Below are 25744 nucleotides of genomic sequence, written 5' to 3' on the forward strand. Positions count from 1 at the left end.
GCAACCTAGATTTCCATCAAAAATAGGCTAGAGCCGGGCGCGGTGGCTCACGCCTGTAATCCTAGCACTTTGGGAGGCCGAGGCGGGCGGATTGCTCAAGGTCAGGAGTTCGAAACCAGCCTGAGCGAGACCCCGTCTCTACCAAAAATAGAAATAAAATTAATTGACCAACTAAAAATATATATACAAAAAATTAGCCTGGCATGGTGGCGCATGCCTGTAGTCCCAGCTACTCGGGAGGCTGAGGCAGTAGGATCGCTGAGCCCTGGAGATTGAGGTTGCTGTGAGCCAGGCTGACGCCACGGCACTCACTCTAGCCTGGGCAACAAAGTGAGACTCTGTCTCAAAAAAAAAAAAAAAAAAAAAATAGGCTAGAAAAGTAAATTATGATGCAAACACACAATGAAATAATAGCCAGGTATAAAAAAGAAACAGGAAGTTCTTTATGTACTGACATGGAACTACTGCCAACGTACAGCTGAAAAAAAGCAAGATATAGAATAGCATACAGTTTGCATTTGTGCAAAAGAAGTACATATTTTCTTGTATGGACAGAGAAGATCTCTAGAAGGATAGTGAGGAACTCTAACACTAGTTGCCTCTGAGGAGGGAAGTGGGGGAGAAGGGTGAGAGGCACTTCACTCTATGACTTTCTGTGCCTTTGATTTCAAACCATGTGAACACACTATTACCAATTCAGAAAATGTGCATCTGTACTCTTTTAAAAGTGAATTACAATATGTGAACTTAAAGACAGAATATATAAAAATTTATGTATACCCATGCAACCATATAAATAAAACACATGTAAGAGGAAACAGAAATTTATTACATCAAGGTAACAATCTTTTCCTTCTCTATTTTCCTAGAATTTCTATGATGTGGTTATAATAAATATTCTTAAAGTATTTTTTTGATACCTAACTTACTTCCTCCCTGACTCTACCAGCATTTCAATCAGCAATCATGGGGAGTAGGACAGAAATGAAGACGAGGGACTCTAGAATCCCAATATACACAGTATACTCAACAAAGAAAAAAAAATCCACTATTCCTAAAAAGTTGGTAAGTCAATAGTTTCCAACACTTTATGAAAATACTTGGGGTATAAAGAACTATTAATATATAAAAGAATGGTTCTCCAGGTAGGCAGTAAAAAGGGAGAGTGAAGCAAATCATTGAAGGATATAATGCAGTTTCACAATCCTACCAGCGGGCTCCTAGGTTCAAATGACCATTCTTCAGCTTCCTGTATTTTTCTTCATTCCCATCACAGGTAACCAACATTACAGGCTGCCCTAAAATCCTCTATCACCCAAACATCAAAACTGGTTTTCTTTCTGTTTAAAAAGGGGAAGTGGGCAAAAGAAAGACAACTTAAAAAAAAAAAGCACATCAAGTTCTCATAAAATCATTGCTCGTGTGTTCATGACATCAGGTAAAATAGATTTGGAAATATCTTTAGAACACTAGCTGAAGAACAGGAATTCCCCTCGCCCCAAATCAAGGTAAGCAGTGACCCGCCTCTGTGATAAGGACCCTGACAAGGGGTTCACAGAGCCCATCAGGTGTGGCTGCGAGCATGGGCTTAGCTTCTCAGGCTGACATTCACTTGAAGTCTATCATCTGATACAGTCACTTTCTTAGCTGTAATCTATGAGCTGCCGTGTTTACTTGTGAGACCGTCTGTGAGCTGGAAGGGAAGAAGGTAAATACACCAAAGCCCAGCTGAGCAACTGACAGGTTTTACATTTTATTTCCAGGAAATGACATACTGTTTTCACAAAGAAGAGGTAAGCCGTCCTCTCAAAATAGAGGCCACCGTCAGGGGCAGCCATGGGGTACACCCAACCTGTCCAAAACTGTCAACAAAGGTGCTTCTGAGGTATCAAAATAACAACAACAACTTTAAAAAACAAAACAGAACTCAAATAACCCATTCAACACGTAGTGAGGCAGAGTCTACGAAATACCCTGAAGTGCTTGGCGCAGCAAGCCCCAGTGGTTCTCCAGGGACGGTAGCAGGGCTGGCTGACGTGGACGCTGCCTGAGGGAGGGCTTCCCAACTCTGCAGTCTCTGCCCCACATGGCTCCTCAGGTGACCTCCAGAGTGGCCGCATCACGTCCAGAGAATCCTCCAGACCATGTTAAGCTCCCACTGCCTGGCAGTCTTTCAAATGCCCTTAAAGCACATTCTTCAGGACAGTCTCTTTGCTTTGGAGAGAAAGAAAAGAAAAATAAAGGAGCCGCCTACATTTCCCTTCCTTGGCCATCCTTGCCCTCAGCCACCTTCCCACACAGCAGCCAGTGAATGGAGAAATGTAGTCAGATCACGTCACTCTGCTCAAAGCCCACTCCCAATTCCTCTCAGACTAAGAGTTAAAGTCAAGGCCCTTTCAAGCCTACAAGGCCCTACGCAAACTGCCCCTTGCCCAGCCTTCCTCTCCGCATCTCCTGCTAACAAGAATTCTCCCTGGATGAGCTCAACTTGCCAGACACCATTACTGCGGCCACTCCCCCAGACATTCCCTTGCAAGGCTCTGTCTTTCAGCAAATGGCAATGGGCAATACCAGGGAACGCCTGCCCAGTGGGCAGATGGATACTCTTCAGAGCCTGGGCTCTGCCAGTTTCTCCTGTCCTATGTCTGGACCACCCATCTCTTAGCCGACAGGAAGCTGCTGAGCTACTGGCCATGTGGTCTGTCTGACCTGGGCTGATCTTACAAGAGACCCTCAACCTCTGGAGCGTCCTGTGTCACAGATTCAAAACAGCTGTGGTTCACAAACCTTTCTCCCCACCTCAGCACACCTGAAGGCCATGGCACACTCACTAGTAGCCTCTCTAGTCACTATTATAACAGCACGGGAGCTGGGGAATGTAGTTTTTAAAAGCCCCTGGGCTAAAAATCACTGTTTTAAAAGACCAATGAGATTTTTACTTCTAGATCACTTACTTTTTCCTTTTCTGAGCACAACCCAGAGAAACTGCTAGGAAAAGCAAAAAGTGAGGGTGTTAACACTCTTGTCAACCAACTAACAACTAATGAGAACAGAAGAAACGGGAAGGGAGCAGCTGACAGAAGACTGCTCCCTCACCTCACCAGCTCCAGAGGGAGATTACAGAAAATCTCTTCCCTTCAGAAAAATCTCTTGTCAACATCGCAGAGAGCCACAATTACTCGTGTGACAAGAATTTCTGACTGTTTCTTATCTGCCCCAGCTCCAGAGCATCCCCCACCTCAGGACCCAGAATCCTAACATCCTCCCCGCCCTCCTCTCCTCTGGCCTCACAGTTTGCAAGAGATCAATGGCTAATTGGTCAGAGGCATCACTCTTCCCACTGGGATATGGAATGTCAGGACAACAATCAGCCAAGGAGGCCTTAAAAATGAGGCTGCTCTCAGTGAAATTGGAGCACAGGCACACCTGCACAGGCAGCCCCCTGCTGCCACAAGCAGGCATGTCTCCCCCTCTGAATTCGTGGTAAGAACAATCCCTGCCCAGGGCCCTGCCACAGTGTTAAGACTTTGACAATCACAGGTGTGCCAATCCTAGTTCCCAGATCCTAAATTTGGTCCTTTTAAAAAATTTTCATGCACAGGGATGAAACCAGCTTTCAACTGGCCCTGGAATATGCAAGGAAGGTTTGCATTTAAACTGAATTTTCTCTCAACTCACACTGCAGCCCAATGAAGCTGCCCTGCCGATGGCTCTGGCACATCTTTCCTTAAATCGGGTCTCAGAACGTTTGTCTGTCTCTAGCTGCACTCGCGCGATAACTACAGAAACTAAAATGAGTGCCAGAATGCTCTCAGTCGATGCACGCAACAGAGAGGCTGATTTGGTTTACTGCATAGCCCCCTGGTGTTAGCGAAAAGGCGGAGAGACCCTCTTTAGCCTCTGGAGAGGAAAAGGAGGAGGTGCTGGTATTATTTGCTCTGCAGAAGTAACTTTGTGTAAGGGAGTCAAAGGTGAATTTAGGACATGGGACTCCCTTTCCCTTCCCAGTGCTTCACGAAGTCACCTACTGTGCTGGACTGCAGGGAAGGACCCAGGCAGTGGGCCGTGGGGAGAAAGCTCATGCATCCCCACTCCCACAGACTCGGCACACTTCAGCTCAAGGGCTATAACCTAATCTTGGTCCAATTTGGGTTCCCAGGTTCCTCTCAGAATGGAAAGTAAGAAAAAAAAATTCACAAGGCCTCAGTAGGTAATTTCTAAGCTTCGGCTGTCCTCATGCAAGTCTGGCACCATGAGAACATCATGTCTCGTGTGAAGCACACTGGGGAAGGTGGGCAGTCACTGCTTCTCATGCTTCTGTGTTTTGCTTGTGCTGTTTCCTCTGCTTGGAAAGCTCACCCCCTAGGGAATCTTTAAGGCTCAGTTCAAATGTCACTTCCTCTGTGAAGCTTTCTCCCATGCCTTTACTTGCCCAAGCCAAATTAAGTGTCCCCTCCTCTGAGTTTCATAACTTCGGCCTGTTGTGGAACTCATCACACTATCTATGGGCCTGTCCTCACCAGACTGAGTGCTGAGATAATGCGTTATTCACCTCTATCCCAATGCCTAGTGTGGTATTCCTATAAATGCTTATTGAGTGATAGGAGGTAAAAATGAGGAACAATGGAATTCTGCCAGAAATAAGTAGCTATCGGAGGTAAAAAAAATCTGTGGGAGTTCAAAATTGAGCACAAAATTCAGTAGCAGACATGTGTCAGAAAAGTGGAAAACACTTTGGTTCCAAAGAACCCACTGAAGGTTGCCCCACCCTCCCACAGGTCAGAATGTCTTCCTTGAGCATAACAGGCTCAGACACACTTCCTGCTCAGCACCTGCACTACCTGCCTCTCTGACAGGCCTGCTGCCTCCAATCAGGCTGACCAACCAAGAGCCAGTTTCATACCACAGCTGCTTGCGAGTCACAGTACCACATTCCTGACCCGAAATGGATGACATCTGTTGGAGGGCTAAGGAAAAGGAGTAAGTGAACAGAAGATCCTATTCTAAGTAGTGTGGCCTTTTGACCCTTCCAGCTACTCTGGACTTAGAGAAAGGTACAACCAAAGAACACACACAAATGTGGTTTCAAATGGCCAGGTGGGGAAAGCACCTGTAAGGGCAGTGAGCTTCTGGTTCTTCTTCTCTGATGGGCCTATAATGGGCAGCCAATTGACATCACAGCACTTTGGCTCTGAAGCTTTCCCAGAAGGCAGAGCCTAACTGGACTACTGAAGGGGCTGAACATATCACACCTAACTTGTTGATCTGTTTTCTTATCCCTGCCCGATAACCAATCCTTTCTACCCCTTAACTCCTTGTGCTTTGCCCAGAGACATATTCATTTCCACAGAGACACTTAAGTCTCAAGCAGAGTGGCTCTCTACAGTTCCCAACACAAGAGGCCTCAAGTGTCACTTGGCTAAATGAACAGGTATTCACTATGGAAGGCGAGTTCATTAGGGAAACTCACCCATCTCTTTTCCAGTCTCTCTCTCCAACTAGAGACTTGTTAGGAAATACATGTAGGATTATATTTATATCTTTGGCATAACATTATGCCCAAATTGTGTAACTGTGACTCATAGGTAGAACCTGTATATGTGTTTTCTTTAGGCATTCTCCAAGTTGTTAATCTTTGACTTGTACACATCCTACTTATAATCATCATATACCCAACTGAATGTTTTGCAACACCTAGATGTCTTAAGCAACAGTACCATCTAGTGATCAGTACAGCAAAACGTCTGACTGTGTGTTTTTTAATCACATCTTTGACCCCACACAACTAAGACACACACACTTAACCCCACTTTCCTGCTGTGCAAATAACAGAGGTTAATTCTACCTAAACTCTCTCACACATTCACTATCTTTAACTCCTTTTACTCTTTCCCATTTCTTCCACCTCTTCCTTAGTTCAAGAACCGTTACTCTGACTCTCTCTTCCCAACCAAAAAAAAATTTTTTTACTGAAATCTGGAAGTAAATAAATTCTTTCTTGAGGAGTAGGGATTCTTACACTCACTCACCTTTTCTTTCCCTAATGAGGGCAATTCGTCGTTCTTTCACTTCTGAGCTCAGATTATCTACCATCTTATTAATGCAATTGTCCAGAACCAGGGAGCGGGTTTTGGACTTAACGTCCTTCCGACAAATGGGGCATTCTATCTTCCGCTTCATCCATTCATTGATACAGTAGGAACAGAAACTGTGGGCACAGTTCAAGGTGACAGCCTACAATGGAAATGTGAACAACACATCAGAACCATCACCCTTACTTCCTTGGGGTAGTTATGATCTTAAAGGTAGGACAGGAGCTCATTTTCAAGGCCAAATGAAAAGATAACCACAATCCCATCTGGAGGGTTTACAGAGTGTTAGAATCATTCTTGGAGTTGGATTTTTTTTTTTTTTTTTTGAGACAGGGTCTCACTCTGCCTCCCTAGCTAGAGTGCAGTGGCACAATCATAGCTCACTGCAGCCTCAAACTCTTGGGCTCAATCCTCCCACCTTGGCTTTCCAAAGTGCTAGCATTACAGTCATGAGCCACACTGCATCCAGTGGAGTTGGAGAATTTTAAACTTCACGTTAAGACAACTCATTTCCTCCTTTCTCAAAGTTAAGGTCACAGACTCAGGCTCTAGGTAGGCTGATTTATCTGTCTTGATTCACCAACTCAGGCCACACTGCCAACACAGATTAGCCACCCTGCAAACAAATGTCACTGACACAAGTAGGACTAGTAAGTGTGTAAATGTTGTACATCTACATTACTAATTCTCTTATGAAAAACATATTTATGTCCTGCTAATGGTGAATTAGAACTTCAATTTTAATATATGAAGTGGAGTACATACTGAATAGTCAGTATACAGAATGATAGGAAGTATCATCCCTAAAGAAACTAAAAAAGTAAAATAATATAAAAGGCAATTAAAAAGGCTGGCAAGCCGGGCGCGGTGGCTCACGCCTGTAACTCTAGCACTCTGGGAGGCTGAGGCGGGTGGATTGCTTGAGGTCAGGAGTTCGAAACCAGCCTGAGCAAGAGCGAGACACCGTCTCTATTAACAAATAGAAAGAAATTAATTGGCCAACTAATATATATAGAAAAAATTAGCCGGGCATGGTGGCGCATGCCTGTAGTCCTAGCTACTCGGGAGGCTGAGGCAGCAGGATTGCTTGAGCCCAGGAGTTTGAGGTTGCCGTGAGCTGATGCCACGGCACTCACTCTAGCCTGGGCAACAAAGCAAGACTCCAAAAAAAAAAAGGCTGGCAAAAAGGAACTAAAAAATGTCAAAAATGTAATGGGTTCATTGACAGTGCCTGAACCTCTAAGCAGATTGCCTATGAGGAAAGAAAACACAAGGAGCCTGTACTGAGATACTCTTCTGAGTAAAACCCCTTGTCAGATTTCTGCCAGGGTCCTTTCACTCCTAAGAATATAAACCATTTATTTGTTATTCTCATTTATGTATATCTCCTACGAGACAACTTTTTCTGAGGCTCAAAAGTCCTCATTCCTGCTTTTAGGATAGCAGTGGAAAAGAACACAGATATTATGTATTTTTTAAACGCCAGGATAAGCACAGAAAGCTAAGAAATTAGGAGACATTGTGTTTACTACGTAAGATAAACTCTAATAAAAGGACTAACAACCTGTCTGATTAAAATGAAACATCTTGCTAAGACTAAGACTGACTTTAAGAAGTTACCAGTAGAGTAAGTCAGACGCTATTCTATAAACAAAACACAGGTCAAGTTGTTTATTTCTTACATGTCTGTGCAGATGCTCTGGGATGGCTAACTTGTCACCCATTCCAACCCCCTTTCCTTGTCTTTCTCTACTGGAGTCCATAAGCTCTGCCAAAACAACACTGAGTGTTCTTCAAAGTAGGGAATCATATGACTAGAAACTAGGGGGAAATTATGATCTGAAGTCTAAATGAACCCAGAGAAAAAGAAACAAGTCTGCCCAGGAGAGATTTTTCAGGAGACTGATAGACCCAAACTCCCTAAAGACTGCCTGAGAAAAGCAAGCAGAGTGTATAAGCGTTTTCCTTGTTAAAGGAGTGTGTAAAGCACAGTCATTTAACAATCTGAGTTTAACACTTGTGGTTCTAAGATGAACTGGTCACAAATGGCAGAATATTTAAAAAGTAAAAGAGCTGGTACAAAAACATACAATACAGGATAACAAATGGCAGCCTAGGGGAGAGATGTTTCATTTTCATAAGAAACCTCAGAGTCCCTGAAATACATTCATTTGGTCCCTGTATTCCCAAAGTGACCACCATCATTGACATTTACCACCCTGTTTAAGAGGCTACACTATAAACCTACTGTCAGCATTGTGCCCATTCGGAGTAAAGAAAAAATAGCTTTACTGAGCAGTTTTATTTTGAGACTTCAAAAATCTAATGCCATGTGGCCATGTTCCCCCCCAACAACAAAGACATAAAAACTTTATTGCAGCTAAAAATGTTAATCATACCAAATAAATAATTAAGGACAGATGAAATACAGAAAAGGATGGTGAAGGGAAAGAAGACTAAAGAACAAATGAGAAGTGGCCATCTCTAGAGGTCACTTTGAAATCAAATAGCTGTAATAAGGTCTTGGAAGAAAAGTCTCTTCAGAATGTTTCTTGTAGCAAAGCAGCCTGTATAGCCCAGACTCCATTCAGGGTTGGGAGAATACAACAGGGTGAGCAACTGTTGATAATTACCTCAATGAAGTATTCTGAGCAAATAATACACTGGAGCTCATTCTCTAGCACATCATTCATGTGGCTGAGAACTTCTTCCTTCTGTGCTTGCACCTTCTCCTTCTCTTCCTGCAGAGACACACAACCCCCCCTGTTATTCTGACAGAACCAACAAGAATGCAGAACAGGACAAGGAGCAGGGTTAATTGTCTGGAATAGGATTCAGGAATCTTAATTAATAATTCATTCTGGTGCAGCAACATAAGAATAAAACTTTCCCTAAGGATTACTGTTTCTCAAGAATTGCTTTCTAGGCCAGGCGCGGTGGCTCACGCCTGTAATCCTAGCACTCCGGGAGGCTGTGGCGGGCGGATCGATCAAGGTCAGGAGTTCAAAACCAGCCTGAGCAAGAGCGAGACACCGTCTCTACTAAAAATAGAAAGAAATTAATTGGCCAACTAAAAATATATAGAAAAAACTAGCCAGGCATGGTGGCACATGCCTGTAGTCCCAGCTACTTGGGAGGCTGAGGCAGCAGGATTGCTTGAGCCCAGGACTTTGAGGTTGCTGTGAGCTAGGCTGATGCCACAGCACTCGCTCTCGCCTAGGCGACAAAGTGAGACTCTGTCTCAAAAAAAAAAAAAAAAAAAAAAAAAGAATTGCTTTCTAATACAGAGTGCTAACTTTCTTTCTTCCCTCTCCCCACTTGCTATGGTTTGTGTTCCCCCCAAATTTCTTATGTTGAAACTTAATCCCCAAGGTGACTGTATTGAGAGGCTGGGGCTGGCCATTGGGAAGTAACTAGGTCATGAGGGCTCTGTGCTCATAAATAGGGTTAGTGGCCTTATAAAAGGCACCTGAAAGAGCTTGTTTGCCCCTTCTACCACATGAGGACACAGTAAGAAAACTCCTTCTATGAAGAAGATAGCTTTCACCAGATGCCTCATCTGCCAGCACTTTGTTCTTGTATTTCCCAGCCTCCAGAACCATGAGAAATAAATTTCTGTTGTTTATAAGCTACCCAGTTTATGGCATTTTCTTATAGCAGCCTAAATGGACTAAAACACCACTTTTTCAGTATTTGCATTATAGGTTCTGTCTCATTCCCCCAAATTAACCAAATGAGAAAAAATAAAGGTGGCATACTACTCTCACCAACCACCCAAGGCCAAGTAGGACATTAAGCATTCTATAGCAAGCTGCAGTTCAGAGGTGATATAAAATCATCCCAAACAATTAAAAACTCACTGGACAATAAAAGATAAGAGGAACAGTCCACAGAAGCAGGAAGCCTGAATTAGTTCTAAGGTCCCTGTGTTCTTTGTTGCTGCCTCATCTATAACATAAAGATATACCTCTGGAGGCAGGAGGCTGGAGAGATGAGCTCTTGAAGTACCTTTAGGCTCCCTGCCCTATACTTGTCACTTCCCACTCCTTCAGAGGTTGAGGTTGAGGTCAAGGTCTGCAGTACAATTTCCCTGTGCCCTCCCCAAGAGGTCAGACTGCTTGCAAACACACTTTTTAGGGAGGGTGCTAGGTATGCTCTCTTGAAGCAGACGTTTATTTAAGTTAGTACCTTTTCCCCCAAACAAAGTATCAAGAGCCTCTGATGGGGAGAGGAAAAGCCATTTGGGGTATATTTGAGTGGTTGGCTCATTTTTCATCTTTTCTTTTCTTTCCCAATCAAAACAAAGATTGTCAGATTGCTTAGAGTAGTGAAGAGAGTCTGGATCCATTTCTAACTAGAGTCGAATTCCCTGAAACCTTATGAATCACTGGGTTTAACAAGACATAGTTTCTTGAATACCGGGGGAGAAGGTACTATGTGATTTCAACAGAGGTTAAGTATATCAAACTAACTAAGAAGAAAGTCTTGTCCCTTCCTTTCTGTACTCAGCAGTGTAGAATAGGGCAGGATGAGAGACAAAGTCAGACCCAAGTTGCAAAGTGGTAGCCTGAACACTGGATCTACCCTGCAGAATTATTTAGTTTCACCTTAGTGGTATTAAAAAATATACAAAAACCGAACTTGTTGTCAATATCTGAAAACTAGAATATTTCACATGAACATCTGGGTTTCCATCTGCTATGGAAAAATAAAGAAGATCTGGCCGGGCGTGGTGGCTCACGCCTGTAATCCTAGCACTTTGGGAGGCCGAGGCGGGCGGATTGCTCAAGGTCAGGAGTTCAAAACCAGCCTGAGCGAGACCCCGTCTCTACCAAAAATAGAAATAAATTAATTGACCAACTAAAAATATATATATATACAAAAAATTAGCTGGGCATGGTGGCGCATGCCTGTAGTCCCAGCTACTCGGGAGGCTGAGGCAGTAGGATTGCTGAGCCCCGGAGATTGAGGTTGCTGTGAGCCAGGCTGACGTCACGGCACTCACTCTAGCCTGGGCAACAAAGTGAGACTCTGTCTCAAAAAAAAAAAAAAAAAAAAAGAAAGAAAGAAGATCTGACAATACTTAGCTTATATTTCTGGATGGCAACAACTGGCTGAGCAGAGAACAGCTGTGTCCTGGGGTAGGGGGTGAGTATCCCCATCAAGTGAGCCATAGTCCTCACGGCTTTCTGCTACATTCTCACACCCAGGCCACTTCATTCCTTTTTTTTTTTTTTTTTTTTTTTTTTTGAGAAAGAGTCTTGCTCTGTCACTACAAGTGCAGCGGCATCATCGTAGCTCACTGCAACCTCAAACTCCTGGGCTCAAGCAATCCTCCCACCTCAGCCTCCCAAGTAGCTAGGACTACAGGTGGGTGCCATGATGCCTGGCTAATTTTTCTATTTTTATAGAGATGGGGGTCTCAATCTTGCTCAGGCTGGTCCCAAACTCCTACGCTCAAGCAATCCTCCTGCCTCAGACTCCCAGAGTGCTGGGATTACAGGTATGAGATACTGCGCTCAGCCTTCACTCAGTTTTATTACCTGTCTGGCCCTGGTGGGCATTTAAGTTTATAACCTCTAATTTAAGAGTTCTACTGACTTGACATAGGAAGGAATTACATGAACACATCAGGAGGAATTATTTTTTTATTTTGACTGTAACACTCCTTAGTCTGTACCAGTGACACACCCTAAAGAAGCATCCACCATAGACAAAGGACTAGAATGCAGGGTGCAAGTGCCTTATTCCCAGTATTTCATTTCTGAACAAAGGAAAGAAAAGATATTGTCTTACAGGCTGAATCTTCTATAGGCTTGAATAATTTTATAGATTATTTCTCCTGAGGCAAGGAGCAGCCATAATTTTTCTCTTCATTCACCATGGCAACTCTTGCACTGTTGAAAATGCTCAGTTGCATGTACTAACCAAATTCTAAACCTCCATCTTCTTTCCAGTACCTTGGTCTGCTCCAATTCTTTGTTCTTGGCTTGAATGATTGCTTCAAAGTCCTTCTTGCTACGATTTAGCTCTTCCATTAGAGCCCGGTGCTGCAGAAACATAGCAGATATACACTCAGGATGAACTTCTCAGCATACTTCCTTTTATCCACCTACATGCCTGCTCCCTCGCTCTAGTAAGTGATTTTGGTTCAAAGATCAATGAATTGGTAATTTCAAAATAATGCCTTCATTCCACTAGGAAATCCTACTGACCAGCTGCTTTTTTTAGGAATGGTGGCAGATTGGGTATGAGGCCACCAAATTCATTAGTCCACCTGAAACTAAGCCAACATCAATGGCCATCCAAAACAAATGAAGAACTTTCACTGCCTTCCAGAAAGTCTGATTCTGTAAGTTTGTCTTGATGTCCAGAAATGTGCATTTTTTTTAAAACACCACCCAAGTAATTCTGGGAACCACTTCTTAAGAACTAGTAATTATGAGCTACGTGGCACTGGGAGTAGCTTTTAAGAAATAATCAAGGGGAAATGGGATTCAGAGAACCTAGACAGTCATTTTCATTGACATGAAAAAGATCTTTAACCGATTTATTCTACAAATCACATGCTATATGTTTATAAGGCAATGCTGCCTGAACCCTCCCAGTATCTTCTGGAAGATGGCATGCCCAAGAGCTAATAGCTCATTCAATGTGATAAACTGCCTACACCAAATGTCAAGAGGTTCCACATCTATGAAACATAATTTATGAGTTCCCTCATGCTTAAGTACAGTTTATAACTTAGAATTTCACCTCAAATCCTTTTTAAAAGAAGGCAGAATAAAGGTAAGTATTTTTGAAAATATATTACTCAAGAAACAAATTTTAAAATATGTGGTCTCCCTGAAAAAAAGCAGTTACATCAGAAGGCCTGGGTCTTCATCTTGACCACTAATTAGATGTATGGGCTTTAACTTTCTCATCTATAAATAGGAAAACAGATGTTCCCTCCTACCTCAATGCATATACAAAAACAGGTATGAAAAGCATTGAGAAAGTTTCTTAAGCTCTATTAAAATGCAAGTTTTTGTAACAGCTTGGTAAAGAACAGCTTGGAGGGACTAGCATGGTGGAACAAAAACTAACCACTGCTTCATATGAGAGTGGCACATCCCCCAGGCATGACGGTATAGAACCATGACCTAGAAGTATCACATTTTAGGCCAGTAAATGTATGAGAGTATTCCTTGATGATAGTGATTCTTCCTTCCTGTCTGTATCAGAAGAGGTTAAGGCGTTGTGGATGCAAGGTACTCAATGATTCCTGAGGGATTTCCAAGTAGAACTACCATATTCTTTTTCAGTCAATTTCAAAACAATATCTGAATATTCATTTAATAATGCTTCAAATGGGAAACATGCTTACTCTCCCACCCTAGAAAATAAACAAGCTCAAAAAATAAAATTCCAAAAAGAATTAACTAATTTTCACCTAGTTCTTTCCAAAGCTGTTTGTGCAAACTGTAAGAAAATCAAGGCAGGCACCCTGTTACACTTACAAGTAACTACATGACTGTTAGCACTGTAAGACTTGGAAGTAGGTATGCAATAAAAAAATGTAAGGATAAATTCCTCTGAACGAATTCTTATGCAATTTGCTCACTTTTCTCAATGAAATCTGAACCATCCCTCCAACCACCTAACTAAACGTGCAAACTACTCATCTTAATATATAAAGAAAACAAAGGTTTTAAAGATGCAAAAGACACATAAAAAATAATCAAATGAGTGCTCAAGTTAAATGAAATAAAATTACATGCAATGTTTTAGGAGAATTTTATTCCCGTTAAGTTTTACCTTTTTGTTAAGTAGATTTGTCTTGCTCTTGCTTGACTGTTAAACTGCACATTCTCAAACTGACCTAAAATGCTTAACTGGAACATTCTCAAATGGCTTTTAGATAGCTACAGCTCAGGGACAGTGAGGTAATGGAGGCCCTCACATGCTCTGGTGGCCAAGTCATAGCTCACATTTCCCCTCTGCTACCCTCACCTTTCTGGAAGTGAAGCCACTTCCCCAGAGAGTCTCCTAATTGCTAAGGCTCCATTCCATCTTTACCGGAGCAACTTCTGCTCAGATGAAGATGTAAGTTTTCATGCTGAGGTTTGGCATGTCTGTGAGGATCCAAATCTCCAACCTGATGGTCTGAGCAGCTGCCACCTGCTCTATTTAGTCTGGAGATGCCACAGAGGTATGGGCTAAGCAGCAGAGGCAGCCAGTGGCCACATGATGCCTGGCTGCCCCTCACTCCATGGCCCACTATAATCTCAGTACAGTGGCAAGAGATAAGTTACCTCCTGCAGAGCCTGGGAGAGCTGTTGCTTCAGGTCCTCTTCTCCTTCCTCTTTCTCCAAGTCCTGCAAAGCCAAAACAAAATGGAAGGTTTCCCTGCAGGGATGGGAAAAAAGGAACAAAATCCAGCAACAAGCAGAGCAGACCAGCTAGTGGGAGCATCTGGAAACAACAGGGTGCAGGGAGCAGATGGAAAATCTCCTGTTTTACTTCAAGCTGTTGGCAGTAAAGGATTTGAGCAGAGTTAACTGCTCAAATACCACACACCTCAGGGCTGTCAGCTTCAAGTCACCACTCTGGTTATTCTGGAAAAACTGTGGGCTAACAGTTCAAACCTCCTTCCTTGGCTAATGCTATGATTCCCAAAAGGATATAACCTGAGAACTTCCGAGCCATCAAATGTCTAAACTCAGACAGAATCTGCCATGCTGTCATTCACAAGACCTACCATGTTTCCTCCCTCTATTCTGGCCAACCTGTCTCTCATTCTGAGTTTCATCATGACTTTTAGCCTAGACACTTTCCCCTCTCTTCTTGCATGATCTTATGCTATATTTCCTCCATCAGCTTCCTCTAATGTAGACACCTTCCAGACCATCATTAACCTATGTCCAGTACCTTCCACAAGAACCTCTGGGCCTTTCCCCCTTAAGAATTACTTACCCATTTAATATGCCAACTTGAAAACTGTTCTCCAGTTTACTATATTGACTAAAAATTATTCTGTTTATATTATGTGCATAATACACCTTGTCTCCTCAACAAGATAAAGTCCTTAATGGTAAAAACCATTTATTAAGCATCTTTATAACCACCAGAACCCTGGCAATGTGGGTGTTCAAAAAAAAAAAAAAAAACCACAAACCTGGCCGGGCTGTGTCTCATACGTGTAATCCTAGCACTCTAGGAGGCCGAGGTGGGCAGATCGCTCAAGGTCAGGAGTTCGAAACCAGCCTGAGCAACAGCGAGACCCCGTCTCTACTATAAATAGAAAGAAATTAATTGGCCAACTAAAAAAATTAGCCGGGCATGGTGGCACATGCCTGTATTCCCAGCTACTCAGGAGGCTGAGGCAGAAGGATTGCTTGAGCCCAGGAGTTTGAGGTTGCTGTGAGCCAGCACTCTAACCCGGGCAACAGCGCGAGACTCTGTCTCAAAACAAACAAACAAAAAACCTGTGTGAAGCAGCAAGGGTTGAACAAGTTTCTGAACAAGTAGAGGGGTGGGATAAATCCCTACGGCTTGATGGGCAGAGGAAAATGTGGCTAATAAACAAGAGACTAGGTATGCTTCACAAGTAATTTATACATGACCTACTCATACCTAGAGAAATTCTCTAAACTAATTCTTTTCATCTTTAACATTTTGGTACCATAAAAAGATTCTGAAGCTACATCTTGAAGCAATGCCCAGAGCAGCCACAAATATGAATCAACAGTAACTCTTGTTCCTGAACATATTAGCCTTTAAAGAGAGTTCTACTCTGGTGATGGTGTGATACCCTAAATATATATAGAAAAACCAACCTCTATTAATTTCAAGAACTACTCTAGGCTGGCTAGGAGAAGCAAAACAGTACACACAAACAACCAGCATATACCCTTGAAAGATCTATTTAAGCCATGGCCTTTGCTAATACTACCAGTTCAAGGGGATAGCAGAGATCAGAATGAAATTTATAAATTGTTCAGAAATAAGCCAACACCACTCCTGGTTATCCCTTACCCTGAGCAACTCAAACAAAAGATAAAAGCTTATTCACTTCAGTTGTGATTGGCCCTTCTGAGGTCTAAGTCAACAATGGGGAATTCTTGACATTCAATATTACCCAAGCAACTGGGTGGGAATAAAACTTGTGGCTCCTGCCAGATGAGAAATGACATTTTGAGCAGGGACAGAATCAGCTCTAGCCTAAAGCTTTATGCAAGAGCTTGTCTTTTAAGTAAATGACTTAGGGATGGGAACACATTTGGTCTTACCTTTACGCAGCTAAGACAGTCATTATTTTACCTTCCTACTGGAAGGTGGCTTATCACTCAACCCAACAATGCATTCATGGCATACCTGTCCCCTCAAATGCTAGCTGTTCAGGACAGAAATACATATTCTGCCTTTCTAGCCTCCCGCCTGCTAGGTTAGCTACAGCATTAACTAACCCTCACAGCTAACTGTCATGTGTAACAAGGGCAGAGTAACCAGCTGACCTGTATCTGCCTAGGACTAAGGGATATGGCCCAATGGCATCTAACTTTCACCCAACTTCTCCCTGAGTTTACCTTGGTTCTGAGATGACTCAGCTTTGTTTCCTGAAATAAGTTATTTCCTAGTTGGCTCTGCTGTCACCTTAACCTATCTTGGCACCCCAGCTCTGGATCCTGATCTCATCATCAGCATGCTAAAGCCTTAACCCTTTACTCAACTCCCTTCTTTTATCTCAAAGTTTTCTGTTCCCATTCCATTTCCTGTCCCTGGTGCTCAGCATTTGGTACCTGGCCCAGAAACTAGGAGCTCTGGCCAGAGGCTCACAAACCGCCTGCCCACCCCTGAGGGGCACTGTCTTTCCCTCCTGTGTGGTACCTGGAGATGCTGTTCCTCTTCCTGGAAAGTCTTCTCTAGTTGCTCCACTCTTGCCTGCTGCTGAGCCTGCTCTGCACACAGCTGGGACTGTAAGTCCTGCAGTTCCTGCTCCATTCTCACAATTTCTTTTGAGTTCTCCTTTTGGGTCTGCTTTTTCACATTCAGAACAGCTACTTGTTTTTCTTGCATCTGTGTTTTCAGCTTCAGCATCCTGGACATGGTCACCTTAAAGATCTCTAAGCTGCTCTGAGAAGCTGAAGAGTTTGAGGCTTTCTGCTTCTTGTGATGAAGCTCTGTGACTTTTTGGGGGCCAGACTCTGTGGTCTTTTCATTTGGCTCAAGAGAAGTCAACTTAGGATCCAAATATTCAGAGGGTTGATTGGCCACCTCACCTCTCCCATTAGACTTCACTAGTTGACCAGGTTTATAAAATACTTCACTTATTTTAGATTTCAGATTTGAGGGTCCTTCAGCTCCAGAACCATCTAATTCATCCAAACTAAATTTCCTCTTAGTTCTCAAACCCTTATTTTTTTCCATCATCTGATCACCGTTTGGGGAAAGACAGGGATATATCCTCTCCCAGTCTTCTTCAGTAACTTCATATTCATACTCTGCATTCTGTTTATTTTCCAGAGGCACTCCAAGCTGGATGTGGTCTCCCTTATGGATGGAATAGACCTTTAAAGGTTCCAGACGCTCTCTGTTCAGCCAAACACCATTTAGACTCTGGGGAAAGTGAAAGACAGACAAAATAAGCTTCATGATTTTCCTCCTCTTAACAGAACTTCTCTCCTGCTGCTACAAAACCTTCTGCCTTTTCAGAAGGAAAACCCTTGAAAACAAATAGAAAAGAAACGTTCATAGACCACTATCCTTAGAAACAGCATTCTTCAAACAGTGCTTTGACTTTTACCTATATTTCACATTCATGCCTCTATAGGGCACTGCCTATATAACAGGCAGGAATTATCTTATTACTGGTGGATGATTTACTCAAGCACATACAACAGCACAAAAGGAAATGGAAACTGGATTGCTCCTATTAACCTAACCTGGAGGCAATGGCCCCAAACTGGAAAAAAATGCTATTAGTGAAGGAAACAGTATCTAATGCTGAGGGCCATGAACAGGCTTGGCCAGGACAGTTACTCAAGTACTGTCTCTGGATGCAGTCCCTCAACACATTGGTGAACTAGTAAAATGCCTCCCAGTAAACATAAATCAAAAAAAAGAGTACCCGACCTTGTACTGGGGTCAAATTGCAGGTAGGATCTGACCTAATTAATACTAACAAAGGGCAATACAGGATAGTGATTAAGAGCTGGCACTCTGGACTCAAGACAGATAATGGTTCATAGTCCAAGTGTACCACCTTGGGCTTATTACTAGCTGCATGGCATTTGGCAATTTACTTAACCTCTCTATACCCCCGTTTTGTCTGTAGAATAGTAATAGCACAGTACCTACCTCACACTGTTCCTGTGAGGAATGAATAACACATGTAAAATACTTAGCATAGTGACCCATATATATAATAAATGCTTGATAAATATTTACTTTTACAGTTTTAATGAAGTCATGGTATAGGGGCTAAGAACATGGATCCTGGAGTCAGACTGCCTGGTTTGTAATGCAGCTCCATCACTTAACAGCTGTGTGACTCTGAGCAGGTTTCTTGACCTCTTTATGGCTGAGTTACTGCATGTATAAAATGGGTGATAATAGCAGTCTCTCTCTCTTGGTGTTTGTGTGGATTCAATGAGATAACATATGTAATGTACTTAGAGAACAGCCTGGACACATGGTATTACATGTATAAATGCTCACTACTATTATTATGTCTTGGTTCAATTGATTTATCAACAATCACTTCAATTCCATGCTCAGCATCTTGCAAGGTAAATAGTGTGAAAGTGCGAAAGTAGAAGATATAAAGACAACTTTTAGTAGCTGACTGTAGAAAGGACAACACAAGGGCACAAATAAGTAAATGTGGGATTACATGGCATAGCCTATAAATACAAAGGAATATCATGTGGAGCTGGGTGAGCCAAGGGATACTAAACAAAGGTGATAGGTTCTAAAGTAGATTTGAAACAAATGCAGGATTTAGACTTAAAAGATATTAGTGGACATTTTAACTCACATCAAAGACTTAAACTTGGGGGATAGGCCAGAGATGAAGCTCACTTCTGAAATGAGATTAAGACTTATGTTTACACTGGCATCTACTTTCAGCTAGGAAAAAATCCCTGGTCAATCCAAATATGAGGGACAGGAGTCTTGACCACAAACCACAGAGAAAGAGGGGGAAGTAGAGATCAGATCTTAGCTCTGGTTTGGTATTAGGCTCTTGTTTCCCATTTTATCTTATATTACTTGGTTTGAGCAGAAAGAGGGAGAGAAAGGTCTTTCTCCACCGTCCTGGGCCTAACCTGCCTCATCTGGCCAGCCTTCTCTCATCCTTTCTATTCAGCCTGAGAAACTACAGGGAGTGATCAGTTCTGCTGACTTCCAAAACAACAGATGGGGAAATAACAAAGGAGGCGGATAGAGCCAGAACAATCTATCTGAGAATACTTTTATAGTAGAATAGTCAATTTTAGGTTATAGAATGTGACATAGGAGGTCACCTAATACCAAGTTATAGAAATTTAAGAAAAGTTTCAAAGACAAAGATTAGGTAAAATAAACAAGGTTACAGAAGAAGCCCAAATGTAGAGAGAACAAGGAATCCCTAAGAAGATGGGGCAACTTCCAAGACATATTGCAGCCCTCCACTAGATCCTCTGCATTAACCCACCTCTTTCAGAGCCCTTTCTTTCAGTCTGGAAAATAAGCTCTCAAAATTCTCCCGTCACACTTTGTCCTTGGATTCCTCTACGTTTACCCATTCATCACTTCTTGGTGACACCTAGTGGTATAATTTGGACCACAGCCCTGAGTCAGGTCTGTTCACAAGGAGACTATAGAAAAGTACGAAAATCCCATGGCTTCATAAGAACAATCAAGTACTGCCCAGGATATAACCTCAAATACAATAGTTTAAAAAAATCTTGCTTTGTTCAATTCCTTCTTGATGTTGGCTTTCGTAATCACCAACTTGAACAATGTCAGCAGCAGTAAAATGACATTCAGAGAAAAGCCTGCCAGATGTCTCCTTGCCATCAATGGAAAAAATGTGAGATAACCCACACCCCTTAGACACAAATTACTTCACCTGATGCTCTGTCCAACTGTTTTTGCAGTTGTTGAGGACAGTGGAAACTCAAGGCCAAAAGGCAATGTTTTCTTTAAGTTATCTAGATGAGTTATGCAGCTCAGTGATTCTCAACCCTGAATGTACAGTAAAATCACCTGGCAGTAAAGCAAAATCACCTGCGGAAAGTTTAAAACAAATAGCACTGTCTGTGTCTCACCTTCACAGTGAGTTAACTGGCCTAAAATGGGAACTAAAGTCATTTTATATACAAACAGATGTAGTTGTGTAATTGTGTCAATACACAGTTCCCCTTTGTAGTTAACCATTCCCCCATTCCCAGGCAACTGCTCATCTGTACCTTACATAAACCTGTCTTTGCTAGAATGTAACATAAATGGACTCATACAGTATATACTCTTTTGAATCTGGTTTCTTTCACTTAGTATAATGCCTTTGAGATGCATCCATGTTGCTACATTATTAGTTTGTTATTTTATATTGCTGAGTAATACTGAAGGCTATGTGTGGACCACAGCTTATCCATTTCCTGTTTCTGCCCCAGGTTTTAGTAATTATGAATAAAGCTACTATAAATATTCACAGACAAGTTTCTATGAGAACATAAGTTATCATTAATCTTGGGTAAATATCTTGAAATAGGATCACTGGGTAAGATGATTAACTCTTAGAAACCACCAAACATCAACCAGGCATGGTGGCTCACACCTATAACCACAGCACTCTAGGAGGCTTATGCAGGAGAACAGCTCGAGGTCAGGAGTCCGAGACCAGCCTGAACAAGAGCAAGACCCCGTCTCTACTAAAAACAGAAAAATTAGCCAGGTGTAGTGGTGCACACCTGTAGTCCCAGCTACTTGGGAGGCTGAGACAGGAGGATTGCTTGAGCCCAGGAGTTTAAGGTTGCTGTAAGCTAGGCTGACGCCATGGCACTCTACCCCAGACAACAGAACAAGAGTCTGTCTCAAAAAAAAAAAAAAAAGAAAGAAAGAAATCACCAAACATAGGTTGAGCCCAGAAGTTTGAGACTGCAGTGAGCTATGACTGGGCTACTTTACTCTAGCCTGGGTGACATAGCAAGAGCTAATCTCTTAGGGTAAAAAAATTAAAAACAAACAACCCCCACAAAATCACCAAATAGTTTTTCAAAGTGGAGATACTATTTTATATTCCTACTTGCAATGCTTAAGAGTTCCAGTTACTCTGCATGCTTCTCAACACTTGGTATCATGAGTTTTATTCCAGCAATTCTTTTTTTTTTTTTTTTTTTTTTGAGACAGAGTCTCACTTTGTTGTCCAGGCTAGAGTGAGTGCCGTGGCTTCAGCCTAGCTCACAGCAACCTCAAACTCCTGGGCTTGAGTGATCCTTCTGCCTCAGCCTCCCGAGTAGCTGGGACTACAGGCATGCGCCACCATGCCCGGCTAATTTTTTATATATATATCAGTTGGCCAATTAATTTCTTTCTATTTATAGTAGAGACGGGTCTCGCTCTTGCTCAGGTTGGTTTCGAACTCCTGACCTTGAGCGATCCGCCCGCCTCAGCCTCCCAAGAGCTAGGATTACAGGCGTGAGCCACAGCGCCCGGCCTATTCCAGCAATTCTAATTCATGTATATCAGTCAAGATTTTTTTAAAAACTCTTTAAAGCACAACACACAAACATAAAAGTACACAAATCATAATGTACAAATAAACGAATTATCACAAAGTGAACATCTCAATGTAACTACCATGAGGTTAAAAACAAAACAAAACCCACATTATCAGCATTCCTGAAACCCACTGTGCCCCCTCCTAGTCAGTAAGCCCTTCCTTCCACCAGATAAAACGACTACTATTCTGACTTAACAGCACATATTAATTTTGCCTGGTTTTGAACATTATATAAATGGCATCATATTCTTTGTGTCTGGTTTCTTTCCCTTAATAATATGTTTATGTGGTATATAGCCATGTTGTTGTATATAGTTCATTCATGTTCATTACAGTATAGTGCTTCATTATAAGAATATTCCACAGTTTGTTTATCCATTCTATTGATGGACATTTGGGTTGTTTCCCTGGGAGGGAAAACAGTGGCATGAGCTATACGTATGTTCAACTATAACAAATAATGCCAAATGATTTCCGAAAGTAGTTGTACGAATTTATACTCCCACCAGAAGAGTTAAGAGCACTACTTGTTCCATATCCTTGCCAATACTTGGCACTGGCAGTCTTCGATTTTAGCCATTCTGGTCTAAATGTGTGTAGTGGTATTTCATTGTGGTTTCAATTTGCATTTCCCTGATCATTAATGAGTTAGAACACTTTCCATGGATATTGAACATTTGGATACAATCTTTTGTGACGGGCCTTTCTCTTGCCTGTTTTTAAAATTAGCTTGTATCTGTCTTTTTCTTACTGATTTGGAGTTTTGCATGTATCTGACTATAAATCCTTCATTGATTATAATATGTAGCGGACATCTTCCACTCTGTTTGCCTTTCACTCTCTTAATAGTGTCTTTTGATGAATGGATATTCTTAATTTTATTGTGCTACCATCAATTATTTGTAAAAAGTACCCCAGGTAAAGGCAAAAACTGGAAACAGGGTTGAGAACCACTGCTGTAGTTGCTGGAGGACCAGAATATGAACTATCCCAAGCAGCAAGGTTTGTTCCCATAGAGTATGCTCACCAGAGACTTCAACTGCTAGAATCCACAGAAGAACAAAGGCAGGAATCACCAAGTAGCAGGTGAAAAGCAACGGGAGAGGAGGGGAATAATAGAAAAAGCTCAAATAAGACACGTCAAAGCCTCTAAAGCACTTCACATTGTGACTGTGAAACAACTGACACAGAAGAGCTGGATACCAATACAAAGGGTGGGCCCTCTGAAGATTATCAATTACCTGAAACCTATACAACTAGAACCATCCTCATATTATATGCAGAGTTAGCTGTTCTCCAAGGTTTTTTCTTTATTTTAAGCCTATTTTAAACCAAAATAACATTTGCTGCAATTTTTGTATCTATACTTAAAGCTTTCATTTTCTGGTCATTCCAGCAGGTGAAGAGACTATGATGAGAGAACCCAGTTCTGAGTTTTGAATTATTAGAAACACCTAACTCTTGAAAGAGACTTGGCAAATGACTTCAAACATGACTATAAAAATAACAATAATATCCCTGCAGCTGAAATGCAAGTCCCTTATCAGCAGAAGAAGGCTGCCATAGCATCATGCCAAGAAAAAAACAGAAAGAAAGGGAGCATCTGTTACGCCAAGAAAAGGAGGTATACTTGTAAAAATTGTTGCATCAAAACACCCCAGTCCTAGCTTCACTCAAAAATCAGTTACCTCACTTCAAACAACTAAAAGTAGACCTACCATTCAATTTAGCAATCCCACCACTTGTTATCAACTCAAAGGAAAAGATGTCATTATATCAAAAAGACACATAACACTTGTATATTTATCATAGCACAATTCACAACTGCAAAGATATAGAGTCAACTAAGTGCCCATTAATGAGTGGATAATAAAAAATGTGTGTGTGTGGTGGGGTATATGTGTGTGCATATACACACATGCATACATAACCTATGGAATACTATTCAGCCATAAAATAGAATAAAACAATGTCTTTTGCAACAACTTGGTTGGAACTAGAAGCCATTAACCTAAGTCAATTATCTTAGGAATGAAAAAACAAATACCACATGTACTCACTTATAAGTGGGAGCTAAATGATGGGTATACATGGTCATACAGAATGGTATAATGGACTTTGGGGACTCAGAAGGGGAAGGATGGATGGGAGGGGCTTGAAGGACCAAATACCATCTGTCAGGTACAGTATACATTATTTGGGTGATGGATACACTAAAAGCCCTTACTTCCCCACTATACAATTCATCCACATAACAAAAACCACCTGTACCCCTAAATCTATTGAAATAAAAAGAAAAAAAAATCAATTACCTCACAATCACAGCTAAAAGGTTTAAATGAACTGTACAGAAAAGTCTTGGAAAAATTAGGAACCTACCTTTCTTCTATTTTACCTGACTGAGACCTGAGAAGAGAGTCATATAACAACTGCCCTAGAAAAAAGAGTACAAAGCAACACTGGAGAGTGAGCCCACAGCAGTCATAATCTGTCGCTGGCACAGGCTGTCTCTGTATTCCTGTGGGTGACATTCAAAAACACTAAAATTGGTCAGCTGGTGGCTTCTCAACCTATCGAAATCTGCTAATCCCACAAATGTATCACATCCACACTGCACATAAGAAAAGAAGCAGTAGAGAACTCCGCTCTATAATACTGTAATCCCATATCTCATATAGTCAACTTGGATGATGAAAACACCTTTTCCTAAGGTTTTATTTTTTTTGAGACAGCAGCTCATTCTGTTGCCTCGGCTAGAGTACAGTAGCATCCCCATAGCTCGCTGCAACCTCAAACTCCTGAGCTTAAGCAATCCTCCTACCTCAGCCTCCCGAGTAGGTAGAACTACAGGTACACACCACCACGCCTGGCTAATTTTTCTATTTTTTGTAGAGATAGGATCTCACTAAGTTTCCCAGACTGGTCTCCAACTCCTGGGCTCAAGTGATCCTCCTGCCTTAGCCCCTCTAAGTGCTAGTATTACAGGCCTGACCTATCTTACATGGGCCTTAACGTGTTATGATATAAGCTATTACAGAGGCTTTAAAACAGCCATCCTCAAACTACGGCCCGCGGGCCACATGCGGGTGGTTTTTGCCCGTTTGTTTTTTTACTTCAAAATAAGATATGTGTAGTGTGCATAGGAATTTGTTCATAGTTTTTTTAAAACTATAGTCCGGCCCTCCAACGGTCTGAGGGACAGTGAACTGGCCCCCTGTTTAAAAAGTTTGAGGACCCCTGCTTTAAAACCTTGCAGCTATAATGCATAATTAATTTTTTTAAACCATGAAGCCAGTATAATAAATTGCTTATGTACTTTACTGGTATTTGACAACAGGGTATAGTAGAGGAACTTATCTGAGTTTAAGTCCTGGATCATTTATTTATCTACTCACCAGTTACAGAGACCTTAGGAAAGACAGTTTATTTCTCTGGGCTTCCTATTCACCTGTCTATATGAGGAGTTAAACTAGATAATCTCAGTGCCAATTTCTCCTCTGCTCATGGTGTCTTGCTAGAAGTGCTGAACCAATTTACTTAGCATTTATACTGTCTCCTTCGACACACTGTCAACTCTAGAGCAGGAATTCTAAGCTGTTCTCCACCAGTAAAATCTAGCAGTTTTACGCATGCAAAGTGAGGCTGCTGGGCAGGCCTGTGGGATATCCATCCCTTCTAATAGGTACCTTTAAAATCCTTCTAGCCAGGGCAGTGAAGCAGTGTGAAATGGTGCCTGAAGACATTTTATACTTCCTAAACCTTAATTGTCTGCATCAGAACTTCTCTCGCCTCACAGTCTGTATTTTCATTATATTCCTTGTTGCTGATTTATCTGCACTTTAGATACTTTCTAATTGCCAGGCTTTATATAGGATTCCACCTCCCTTAGAACATTTACCACTAA

General features: G+C 41.8%; 1 protein-coding gene across 3 annotated transcripts in view; it reads right to left on the minus strand.

Annotated features, from left to right (window-relative positions):
- Positions 1-1740: 1740 nt before the first annotated feature.
- Positions 1741-25744, minus strand: part of RNF8 (ring finger protein 8) — a 30638-nt gene continuing 6634 nt past the window's right edge. For 2 of the 3 annotated variants that reach the window (XM_012746904.3, XM_012746898.2), the window contains exons 3-8: positions 16965-17693; positions 14390-14452; positions 12053-12142; positions 8726-8833; positions 6030-6234; positions 1741-2214 (exon numbers count right to left, since the gene is read on the minus strand). In XM_012746904.3, the coding sequence (XP_012602358.1) occupies positions 2198-2214; positions 6030-6234; positions 8726-8833; positions 12053-12142; positions 14390-14452; positions 16965-17693 (1212 nt within the window). In that variant the 3' untranslated portion in view covers positions 1741-2197. The remainder of the gene's footprint in view (positions 2215-6029; positions 6235-8725; positions 8834-12052; positions 12143-14389; positions 14453-16964; positions 17694-25744) is intronic. The other variant, XM_076003389.1, reaches the window with a different exon arrangement.

The sequence above is a fragment of the Microcebus murinus genome, chromosome 5, assembly GCF_040939455.1.
Source record: "Microcebus murinus isolate Inina chromosome 5, M.murinus_Inina_mat1.0, whole genome shotgun sequence".
Taxonomy (NCBI): Eukaryota; Metazoa; Chordata; class Mammalia; order Primates; family Cheirogaleidae; genus Microcebus; species Microcebus murinus.